The 12,054-nt window shown below is 44.8% G+C and overlaps 1 protein-coding gene across 1 annotated transcript in view; it reads left to right on the forward strand.

Moving 5' to 3' along the window:
- Nucleotides 1-4,377: 4,377 nt before the first annotated feature.
- Nucleotides 4,378-12,054, forward strand: part of FSCN1 (fascin actin-bundling protein 1) — a 42,849-nt gene continuing 35,172 nt past the window's right edge. The window contains exon 1 of the mRNA XM_074200198.1: nucleotides 4,378-5,570. Within this exon, the coding sequence (XP_074056299.1) occupies nucleotides 4,736-5,570 (835 nt within the window). The 5' untranslated portion in view covers nucleotides 4,378-4,735. The remainder of the gene's footprint in view (nucleotides 5,571-12,054) is intronic.

The following is a 12,054-nucleotide window of genomic DNA, read 5'->3' on the forward strand; positions in this document are numbered from 1 at the left end:
GGCTTCCTGGACACCAATCCATTTGTCTTTTGTACCTGTTCCCATTCATATCATTTGGTGACCAGCCCATGCTAAAAAACTTAAAACAGCAAATTGAACTGGCACTGAACATTGCAGTTTATATCTCATTTCTTCCAGACACTAATATCTTCTGTCTGCCCAGTGGGCCAGCACAGAGGTTCCTTACCCTTTTCCTTTGCGATTCCAATGTCCAATTTTCTCAAAATGTTATGATCACTACTGGGGGTCAGAGGAGAGGAGCCTCAGATCAGGGACCTAGGGAAGGAAGCAGCTACCTGCATTGTTTCCAGGTGGGGAACAGACTCTAAATGAAAAAGAGCTAACTTAAAAAAAAAAAAAAGCAATTAACTGGTGTAGTGGAGTACATTAAACTTGGAGTCAGAAATATCTGAGTTCAAATCCTACCTCAGATCCTTAGTAGTTAGCTGTGTGACCCTTGTTAAGTCACTTAACTCCTTTTTGACTCAGTTTCCTCATCTATAACATGAGGATAATAAAAGCAAACCCCTGTAAAGTTGTGTAAAGTGCTTTGTAAACTTTAGAGTGCTATATAAATGTCATTTATAGTAATCTAATGTCATTAGCAACAATTAAAGGGCCATCATATCTGAACATTTCCATACCTGAGAGCACTTAAAAGTTGGACCAGGTCAAATGCATAAAGAAGGTTACAGAATCCTAATAATATTTAGAAACCAAATCTCAATCAAAATCTCTCTCTCTCTCTCTCTCTCTCTCTCTCTCTCTCTCTCTCTCATTTTTTTGCAAGGCAAATGGGGTTAAGTGGCTTGCCTAAGGCCACATAGCTAGGTAATTATGAAGTGTCTGAGGCTGGATTTGAACTCAGGTACTCCTGACTCCATTGCTTGTGCTCTTTCCACTTCGCCACCTAACCGCCCCCAAATCTCAATATCTCAAAGGGGTAAAAATGCTAACAGAATGAAAAAAGTTAAAAAAAAGAGTAGGAAAATTTTTAAAAGAAATAACTAGCAGAATAAAAAAAAATAGATTACTGGGAAGATAACATTTCCTACCTGCTGATTTTTTTTATATTTAAATGATCTTTATAATAATATGGTCTATTCAAGTATGAATGGTATCCTTGATAAAAACATAAAAAAAGAACAGACAGGCTTTTAGAGATCATTTTCTATAGCATACCACATATTCCTGATCACATAACTGAGAAATAAGACTATAAGATTGAGGGTTCATAGATTTAGGTCTGGAAAAATCCTCAGATATCAATCATGTAAAACAGTGATATCAAAAACAGTGTGTATGTGGGGGAACACTCCCAAGTACAATCTGAACCAGATTAAAACAGAATTGTGAAATATTTAACAAAATACCTAAAAACACATAGAACATTGATAATATTAATATCTAAGACAATATGTGGGCTTATGGGCAAATTTAGGTAAGATTTAGTAGACCCAATTTATGTTTGCGTTTGGTAACAATGATCTAAATCAATCTTCTCATTTTACAAAGTTGTCTCATTTTACAAGTGACTTTTCAACTTTAAAAAGTTGCAAGTCATTTCACAAATGACTTGTCCAGCCAGAGTCACACAAGTATCAGAACCTAAATTTGAAATTTTAGGTCCTTTGACTCCAAAGCCAGTGAGTGTTCTTTTCACTCTCTAGCTATATTCCATTTTTTTTTTTGACTTTTAGTTGTTTTTCAGGCATGTTCAACTCTTAGTTACTCCATTTGGGTTTTTCTTGACAAAGAAAAACTAGAGTAGTTTGCCATTTCCTTCTCAGACATCTCTTGTTAATTCATTTAAAAAAAAAAAGAATACAGAACAAAGTACCACTTTGAAGGCTCTCTTCAAATGAGATATCAAAATTATACAAGAGCCTAAAATAGATTCCATTATAATTTGTTCAAAGATCTGACTTTATGTTAGACACAACATTAAAATGGGGTTACATGCCCACCTATGTTTAATTGATAGCGTTGTGGAAGATTTCTTTTAAGAAGCTGGAATACATGAAAAATTACATATAGATAACAAAATTATCCCAGTGCTCCTATTTACTAATGACATTGTAATTACTTGTAGAGCTCTGAAATATTACAGTTTTCTTGTCTAACCATTCACACTTAAAAAACAAGGTGGAGGAAAAAGATCTATTCTCCAGACTACAACATGCACTTCATTTAATTAGTCCCAGAATAATAAACTTGAGAGATAGAAGGAATATATTCTTTGGATAGGATATAAATAGAATATAAATTGGGTTCCTAATTGAGAAGGCAGAGATTAGGATGTGCCACTTTTGGAAAATGGCAGAGTTCTTCCTGCCTTCCTTCTTTCAGTGATTCCAAACAAAGCTTGCTGCTGTAAAACTCCATCTCCTTAGACCCTCATGTTCTCATATTGATGTTATATGCTTTCAAATAAGGTAATGTTATAATCTCAGAAGCATCAGAATGACAAGTAATCCAAAGAAGAATGGAAATGGGTCTAATTGGGCTTCAGCATACAACTTGTTTATGAGGACACAAGGACATGTAGGACCAGAAAGGAAGGCAGCCTAATTTTGTAACTGGAATTAGAGACAAGTGTAAAAACTGAGTGGTATATTAGTATCCTGGGGATATTAAAAAAAAAAAAATCAGAACAAGGCTTCTAGAACATTGAATGGAACTCCTGAAGAGACCGAAGAGTATTAGGATTGTGATGCTGCAGTTAGATATGAGCTCAAATATGAACTCTGACAGTTAGTAGTTGTGTGACTCTGAGCAAGTCACTTTAACCTCTGCCTCATTTTCCTCAACTGTAAAATGGGGATTGCCCCCCCCCCAAGCTGCCAGGATTGCTATGAGGATCAAATGAAATATTTGTAAATCATTTAACCTATGGTAGATGCTTAAATGCCTGTTTCCTTCTTCCTTCCACCAATAGAATAAATACCCTGCATGCCATCTAGGTATTCCAATTCCTAACATTGTAACCTAGGCGTAATAAATGTTTAATAAATGTTTACTGAATTTAATTGAATTAATAGCTAATATTTTATATGACACTTTAAGGTTTTCTCCGCCCTTTATATATGTATTCTCTGATGTGATCCTCACCATAACCCCGGAAGGCAGGTACTCCATTTTACAGGTGAGGAAACTGAGATCCAGAGAGAGAGTAAGTCACTTTCCCAGGGTCACACAGCTAGTACATCTGGGGGAGAATGTGGCCTTGGCTTTTTCTGATTTCAAGTCTGGCACCCTGGCTGAGTGAAGGATCAAGCAGGGCTTCAAAATCAACCGGTGGACTGAAGCTTGAAGACTGAGAAACTTGTGAGAAAGCAAGATAGGGGAGGACCCAGGACCCAATTCTGAAGTTGTTTCTGAAATCTAGAAGTAGAGGGGGGGGGAAACACAAGGCGAAGAATCAAGAGGGAATATCCAAGGGGGAATTTGCAGCCAAGAAAGCTCGATTAAGGAGGGAAGTTTTTCTGAGGCTGAATGAAGGAACCGAAGGCACGGAAGGAAAGGTTACCACTACCAAGAAGACAGAACATCTTAGGTGAAGGGCGGCTAAAAGCGGAAAGCCAGCGTGGGTCTGTGTTGAGAATGCTCCACAAGCCTTGGGCCAGAGCCGCAGCCCCGGCGGTCTGGCTTGCACTTCTTGCCCTTTTGAAGGCGCCCTTCGCCTCCCCTCCCCCTTCCTTGCGCGCGGCTCGCAGTCTATGTGCAAGTGGGAGAGGGCTGAGAAGGGAAGGCACAAAAGAAGAAAATCTGAGATCTCAGTCCACATTTACGATGGGGGTAGCTCCATCCTTCTCAGGTGGGGGGGGGTTGGGGCCAATTTGACTCTGCCCTTGAGGTTTAATAAAGGAAAATCTGGATGTTCTTTGTCGTCCACTCCCCTCAGCCCTTCTGGGGTGTCTGGCCGCGGGGTCAGAAGAACCATCCTGAACCCCCCACAAAAGCGCGGGGAAGCCCCCTGGCTCTCGGCGCCGCTTCTGCTTCTCTCTACCGCAGCGGGCCCGTTTGGGGCTATGCATGAGAAGGATGGAGTTTGGGGGGGGCTGGCCATCGGGGCTCTGCAGAAAGGGGGGTGCCCCCTAGGACCTGGAGGAGGGAGAAAGGAGTCCGAGGAAAATCTGTGGCCGGAAAAAGCCCCGACCCTTCCCGATTCGTGGGCCCCCCCCCCCGCGTCCCCGCCGCGCCCATCTCCGCGAGGCTGCTCGGAGCGCGCCTCCGCTGCTTTCCCGCCCGGCCCCAGGTTCTGGTCCGCGGGGCCGGGCCGGGCCGGGCCGGGGCCGGGGCCGCACGCTGCGCGCCCGCCGCGGCTGCGCCGCCCCCTCCTCCCGGGCCCGGCCCCGGCCCCGGCCCCGGCCCCCCGCGGGGGCCCGAGGCTCCGTCGGGGGCGGGGCCGGCCGCCAACCCCCTGACATCATCCCGTCTATATAGGCTGCGGCTGGGCGGCGGGAGGCAGGCTTTGTGGAGGGCGGCAGCGCGGGGAGCGGAGCGCGGCGCGGCCGGCGAACAAAGGAGCCGAGGCGGGAAGGCAGCGCGGCGGCGCGGAGAAGCGCCCAGGCCCCGCGGCGCGGAGAAGCGCCCAGGCCCCCCGGCGCGGAGAAGCGCCCAGGCCCCGCGGAGCGGAGAAGCGCCCAGGCCCCCCGGCGCGGAGAAGCGCCCAGGCCCCGCGGAGCGGAGAAGCGCCCAGGCCCCCCGGCGCGCCCCGGAGCCCCCCGCCAGCATGACGGCCAACGGCACGGCGGAGTCCGTGCAGATCCAGTTCGGCCTCATCAACTGCGGCAACAAGTACCTGACGGCGGAGGCCTTCGGCTTCAAGGTGAACGCGTCGGCCGCCAGCCTGAAGAAGAAGCAGATCTGGACGCTGGAGCAGCCGGCCGACGAGGCCAGCGGCGGCGGCCACGCCGTCTGCCTCAAGAGCCACCTGGGCCGCTACCTGGCGGCCGACAAGGACGGCAACGTGAGCTGCGACAGCGAGGCGCCGGGGCCCGACTGCCGCTTCCTGATCGTGGCCCACGACGACGGGCGCTGGTCGCTGCAGTCCGAGCCGCACCGCCGCTACTTCGGCGGCACGGAGGACCGGCTCTCGTGCTTCGCGCAGGCCATCTCGGCCGCCGAGAAGTGGAGCGTGCACATCGCCATGCACCCGCAGGTCAACATCTACAGCCTGACCCGCAAGCGCTACGCGCACCTGGGCGCGCGCCAGGACGAGATCGCCGTGGACCGCGACGTGCCCTGGGGCGTGGACTCGCTCATCACCCTGGTCTTCCAGGACCGCCGCTACAGCGTGCAGACGGCCGACCACCGCTTCCTGCGCCACGACGGCCGCCTGGTGGAGCGGCCCGAGCCCGCCACGGGCTACACGCTCGAGTTCCGCTCCGGCAAGGTGGCCTTCCGCGACTGCCAGGGCCGCTACCTGGCGCCGTCGGGCCCCAGCGGCACGCTCAAGGCCGGCAAGGGCACCAAGGTGGGCAAGGACGAGCTCTTCGTGCTGGAGCAGAGCTGTCCCCAGGTGGTGCTGCGGGCGGGCAACCAGAGGAACGTCTCCACGCGCCAGGGTGAGCCCTCCTCCCCCCCCCCCGCCGCGCGCGCCCCTCCCCGGGGAGAGGGGGGGGGTGTCCCGTGCTGCCGCCCCCCCCCCCCGGCGCCCCAGCTCATCCCGGGGACGGGCGCAGGATGGGGAGATTGGAGGGAGGAGTGCAGCGGGGCGCCCCGCGGCGTGGCTGCCTGGGGGGTGGGGGTGCCCCTCCCTCCCTCATTCTTAGCCGGCTTGGCCCATGCCCCACGCCTCTGCCTTCCACTTACAATCTTTTTACATTTTTTGCCTTCCACTTCCATTTTTTAATTTTTTGCCTTCCACTTACAATTTTTTTAATTTTTCCCTTCCACTTACAATTTTTAAAATTTTTTTTCTTCCACTTACAATTTTTTTTAATTTTTTGCCTTCCACTTACAATTTTTTAAATTTTTTGCCTTCCACTTACAATTTTTTTTAATTTTTTTCTTCCACTTACATTTTTTAATTTTTTTCCTTCCACTTACAATTTTTTTAATTTTTCCCTTCCACTTACAATTTTTTAAAATTTTTTTCCTTCCAATTACAATTTTTTTTAATTTTTTGCCTTCCACTTACATTTTTTAATTTTTGGCCTCCACTTGCAATTTTTTTTAATTTTTCCCTTCCACTTAAAATTTTTTAAAAATTTTTTCCTTCCACTTAGAATTTTTTTTAATTTTTTGCCTTCCACTTACAATTTTTTAATTTTTCCCTTCCACTTACAATTTTTTAAAAAAATTTTTCCTTCGACTTAACATTTTTTTTTATTTTTTCCTTCCACTTACATTTTTTAATTTTTTTCCTTCCACTTAACATTTTTTTTTAATTTTTCTCTTCCACTTACAATTTTTTAAAAATTTTTTCCTTCCACTTACAATTTTTTTTAATTTTTTTAGGTTTTTGCAAGGCAGTGGGGTTAAGTGGCTTGCCCAAGGGCACACGGCTAGGTCATGATTAAGTGCATGAAATCAGATTTGAACTCGAATCCTCCTGACTCTAGCCACTCCCCATTTACAATTTTTTTAATCTTTTACCCTATTATTACACCTTTTACACTCAACTCAGGGAACTCTGAGCTCCCGCTATCACACAGTTCGTTCAATTTTACTTTCCAACCTTAAAAGTAACAACTGTCTGAGCAGTTTTCCTCCAAAGAGAATGAGCAGATGCCACATCAGCTCATGGGGGGGGGGGCAACTCCTCCCTGATTCTTCTGACTGGTGGATGTGGGAGGTATTATTGTTGCATTTAGTTCCCACTCTTGCCTTTATTTTCACGGACTATCCTTTGTAGTCTTATCTGCCTCTCACCTTGGTGTCTTTTTTAGGATCTTTTAAAGCTGAAGCTTCCATGTATGTCTTGCCTATTCTCCTCTAACTTTGAAATAGGGGCCCCTTGTTCTCAGCATTGACTCTGGAGGTGAGCGGGTAATTCTGGGTCAGTTGGGATTAGGCAGGAATGCCTTTCCTCAGCTACTTTTCAAAACAGCATCTTTAGAAAAGCCAGGAACTCTTCCCAGATTCTAAAGGTTGATGAAAGAAATCTTTCCACTGCATCCTTCCCAGCCTCCTCAAATAAAACCTGGGGTCCTCTATACACATTTCTGTGATCCAAACCATTTCAGATTGATGCTTGTTGAGTATTAAATCTCTTGTCTTTGTGAGGTGGTGGGGAAAACCAGAGCAGGATTGTGAGCCCTAGAGAATGGAGGAGAGGGGGCTGTCTGAGCTGCAGTTTCCTTCATTCAGCTTTGTCACACAGTCCTCAACATCGTCACACTGCAGATGAGAAAACCAGATGTGTTATGGAACTGAAGGGGTGTAGTGTTAGCGTTAAAATCAGGGTTTGGGTCCCCCCCCCCCTTCTGCAGGAACCATAAATCCTGAAGCATCCCTTCTGTGTTTCTGGGAAGGTAGAATCCTGCCTCTAGGAGGAATGAATAATTATGACTTGCCTTCAGGGCGTGTCCTGAAGATTTAAATGTAAGGCTTGTGTAGTTTGGGCTGGGAATATCTCCAAACGAATAAAAAGGATCTTCGGTTTAGGGCAGGAAAGGACCCTAGAGCTCTCAGCCTTGGTCCTACCCTCACCCTTTAAAAAAAAATCTACTTGTTCTGAAGGGGAAAAGGGAAGGAATGGGGTTGAATTCAGGATCAAATAGGGAGACTCCCCAAACCTCCATTGTGTAATTCTAACTGTTCAAGAGTCTCAGAGCCACCGATTAGAGCTGTTTTAATGCCAAAGGTCTGATTGAACTGGGAGAAGATAAATGGTTAGTGGCCTCAAATAGACCATGGGTTAGGAGATGGGTGGGGTTCCTACTCCACCTCCTTAATTTCTGAAAGCTCTTTGGTGCCAATGAATTGCCAGCCCCAAACCAAAAACCAAATTGTGACTCTAGGGGCTCTTGAAAGAAGGCAACCGTGGTCCAATTAGCTGCAATATGATCTCTTGTCTTAAATACATTTCAACTAAGAAAGCTGTTTTCCGTTCAGCTAATTCTGGCCAGGAGCAGTATTCACCAAGCTGTTGTAGAATTGCTGCTGAGACTTTGCTAACTTAAGGGAAAAAAAATTTTAACGTTTTGTTTTCCTGTGGCTGTGCTGGGTTTCTCTAATCCACCATCTCCTTTCCTCTTCAGTATAGCAGATAGATCTGGTTTCTGGACAATGGTGAACGCCCATGCTGAGCTCCAGTTTCTAAGATAAACTCTTTACCTAGACAGCTGAGTAAAGAAGGTCTTGTCTTCTTTGAATGATAAGATAGTGCCAAAGTCTCTGGAGATGACCTCCTGGTTAAGCCAAATTACATCACCCCCAAAGAGGAGAGCTTAACACTGAAACTTCTTCCCCTTTCATCTTTTCTTCTGATCTTCTTTCTCTCCTTCCTTCACCCCCCCATTCCCTTTTTCTTTTCAATTTCTGCTCAAACCAGATGAACAGCCTCTTAGCAAGTTTTTGATCCTCAGGAAGCATGACTGCCTTCCTTCTCCCTTGAGGTTGCCTTCAAAAAGACAGTGGGGTTCTGCTTTTGTCAGCGTTAGATTCTCTTACCTAGGTACATTTGAACAAACACAAAAATTGGAGGGCATGTCTGTATTCAAATTCTACCTCTTGGATCCCTGGGACAAGATAATGCTTGGAGAATCATAGATTTATAACTAGAAGAGACCTTAAAAGACCTGAATCTAACTCCATTCAATAAAAACTGTTTTATTTTTTAATTAACAACAATTTATTAGGACAGCTAGGTGGTGCAGTGGGTAAGAGCACCTGGAGTCAGGAGGACTTGAGTTCAGATTTGACCTCAGACAATAATTGCCTAGCTGTGTGATTTCGGGCAAGGCATTTAACCCCATTGCATTGCAAAAAACAAACAAAACACACACACACACACACACACACATACACACACACACAAAACAACCATTTATTTTCTCCTTCCCCTACCCTTCATTGAGAAAAGAAAGAAATGTATTATAACAAAGTCAAGCAAAACACATTAGCCATGTCCCCAAAAATGTATGTCTCATTCCACACCCTGAGCCCCTCACCTCTCTGTAGGTTAATCATCAGTTCTCTGGAATCATAAATCTGTCTACTTTTATAGATGGAATACCCAGCATCACATATTTGAGACAGGATTTGAATTCAAGCCTTTCTGACTCTCAAATCCATTGCTCCCTAGACTAAAGTTTCCTTTTCCTTAAAATGAGGATGAGATTAAATGACTTCAGACATGCCTTCCACCCCCTAGATCTATGTTCCTGTGAGTCTATGGCATTTAACACTTTTGAACAAAACTAGGGAGACAGAATGCTATAATACAATGCATCATGGATCTAGATACTACGTAACATGGCTTCTCCTTCATCTCTTTCACCTCCTGACTTGGATAGATTTTGAACAGTGGACTAAGGTGATGGGCTAAGTCTCCATCCAATTTATTTGACCTGGTTTATGTCTGCCCCTTTTTTTAGCATTAGGCTTCCAGGGATAATTCTGTTTGACCTGAGAGACTCCTTACCTGTTTTTACTTTCTGGTTCCTTGGGATATCAGACCTCTAGTTACCTTTCATGGAAGGAGAGGAAAAAGATGACTAATTGGGAGGTACAAGGAGTTTTGCAATTGAACCAAATCCTCCAAGCCCTTGTGGTGGTTCTTGGTTTTAAAGGCCCCACAGGTGAGTTAGAAGCAGTGACTAACCATGATAGGCAATAGGCAATGATGAACCGAGTTCATATGACCCCTCCTTTCCACCCAGATGGGAGGGAAGCACTTTTTTCCTTTAGCAACCTGGCTGTAAGGCCTGGGCAGGAGGGATCTTGGTTTGTTTTGGATGGGTTGTCATGTAGAAGAGCTATTGGACTTGTCCTGGTTGGTCCTGTAGAGCAGAAACTGCAAAGGAATCTTTATAAGCTTGGTATTTTGAAAAACTTAACAATAAAAGCTGTCTAAAAGTAGAATGCATTGCCTTAGTGAGTGGTGAGTTCTCCATCCTTTAAGGCCACTTTTTGGGCATATCCTAGTGCAGATTTCTTTCTTTTTTTTTTTTTTGAGAATGGGTTGGTCTAGAACTGAGTGTCCATCTTATTTGTCCAACAAAAACCCCTCCAGGGGGAATGGTTTAACAAACTGTGGTTTATGTATGTGATGGAACACCATTGTTCTATTAGAACCCAGGAGGGATGAGAATTCAGAGAAGCCTGGAGGGATTTGCATGAACTGATGCTGAGCGAGATGAGTAAAACCAGAAGAACACTGTGCACTCTAACAGCAACATGGGGGTGATGATCAACCTTAATGGATTTGCTCATACCAACAGGGCACAATTTTGGGGTGTCTGTGATGGAGAATGTCATCTGTATCCTGAGAAAGAATTGTGGAGTTTGAACAAAGACCAAGGACTATTACCTTTAATTTAATTTAATTTTTTAAAGAAAGATTTTGAGTTTTACAAATTTCCCCCCCCCTTCTTGCTTTCCTCCCCCCACCCCCCACCCCCCACAGAAGGCATTCTGTTAGACTTTACATTGGTTCCATGTTTTAACACTGATCTCGGTTTAATGTGATGACAGAGAAATCATGTCCTCAAAGAAGAAAAATAAAGTATGAGATAGTAAAATTACATAATAATATAAGGGTTTTTTTTTTTCTAATTTGACGGTAATAGTCTTTGGTCTTTGTTCAAAGTCCATAATTCTTTCTGGATACAGATGGTATTCTCCATCGAAGGTACCCCAGAATTGTCCCTGATTGTTTCACTGAAGGGATGAGCCAAGTCCATCAAGGTTGATCATCACCCCCATATTGCTGTTAGGGTGTACAGTGTTCTTCTGGTTCTGCTCATCTCACTCAGCATCAGTTCATGCAAATCTTTCCAGGCTTCCCTGAATTCCCATTCCGCCTGGTTTCTAATAGAACAGTAGTGTTCCATGACATACATATACCACAGTTTGTTAAGCCCTTTTCCAATTGATGGTCATTCACTCAGTTTCCAATTCTTTGCCACTACAAACAGGGATGCTATGAATATTTTTGTACAAGTGATGTTTTTACTCTTTTTCATCATCTCTTCAGGGTATAGACCCAGTAGTGGTATTGCTGGGTCAAAGAGTATGAACATTTTTGTTGCCCTTTGGGCATAATCCCAAATTGCTCTCCAGAAAGGTTGGATGAGTTCACAGCTCCACCATCAATTATTACCTTTAATTTTTAAAAAATGTTGTCGTCTTTATGTAATTCTGCTATATCTCATACTATGTTTCTTCCTTGAGGATATGCTTTCTTTCTCATCACATTTAACTTAGATCAATCCGTACTATGGGAATGATGTAAGAACTAGCAAACTGCCTTCTGTAGGGGGGAGGGGGGGGAGGGAAGCCAGATTTGGGGGGGGGAAACCTTTCTAAAAATAAAAAAAAAACCTCCAGGGCAGCATACAGAATTCAATTCCCATTCATGAATACAATGTAACCCACCTCCAAAGAGCACAGTGACATTTCTTATGGACCTTCCTGAATGAGCCTGGAGGGCCAAGGGTACAGATTGGCCATACCTGGTCTAGAAGATGGTCACTGGAGTCTGTTATGTTTCCACAATGCTTTAAGCCCAAAGAGAGGAATGCACAAGAAGTTCTTGGGAGAATCCTATCTACCTTGAGAACTGATGACTTATTGATGATTTAAAAGAGATAAAAACAAAAACTGGACCTTTTGACCAGAACCAGCTTTTGTTTGGTGTTACCATCTGTAGGTCTATTTATTTTGCCTCTAATACTTCTTGACAGTTCTAGGAAGAAAGGCTTAAATAAAGATCATAGGGAAGGGAAGTCAGTGGGTTAATAGCCCTCTGAACTGTCTTGGAAAGCTAAAAGAATGAGATTTGGAAATCCCAGCTCGTTTTGAATATTTTAATGAAAAGAAGAGGAAGCAAATCTCCTGTAGGCTGCTTTTATCCTTTTTCTTCCCTCCCCCTCACCTCCA

Source organism: Macrotis lagotis, chromosome X, assembly GCF_037893015.1.
Source record: "Macrotis lagotis isolate mMagLag1 chromosome X, bilby.v1.9.chrom.fasta, whole genome shotgun sequence".
Taxonomy (NCBI): domain Eukaryota; kingdom Metazoa; phylum Chordata; class Mammalia; order Peramelemorphia; family Peramelidae; genus Macrotis; species Macrotis lagotis.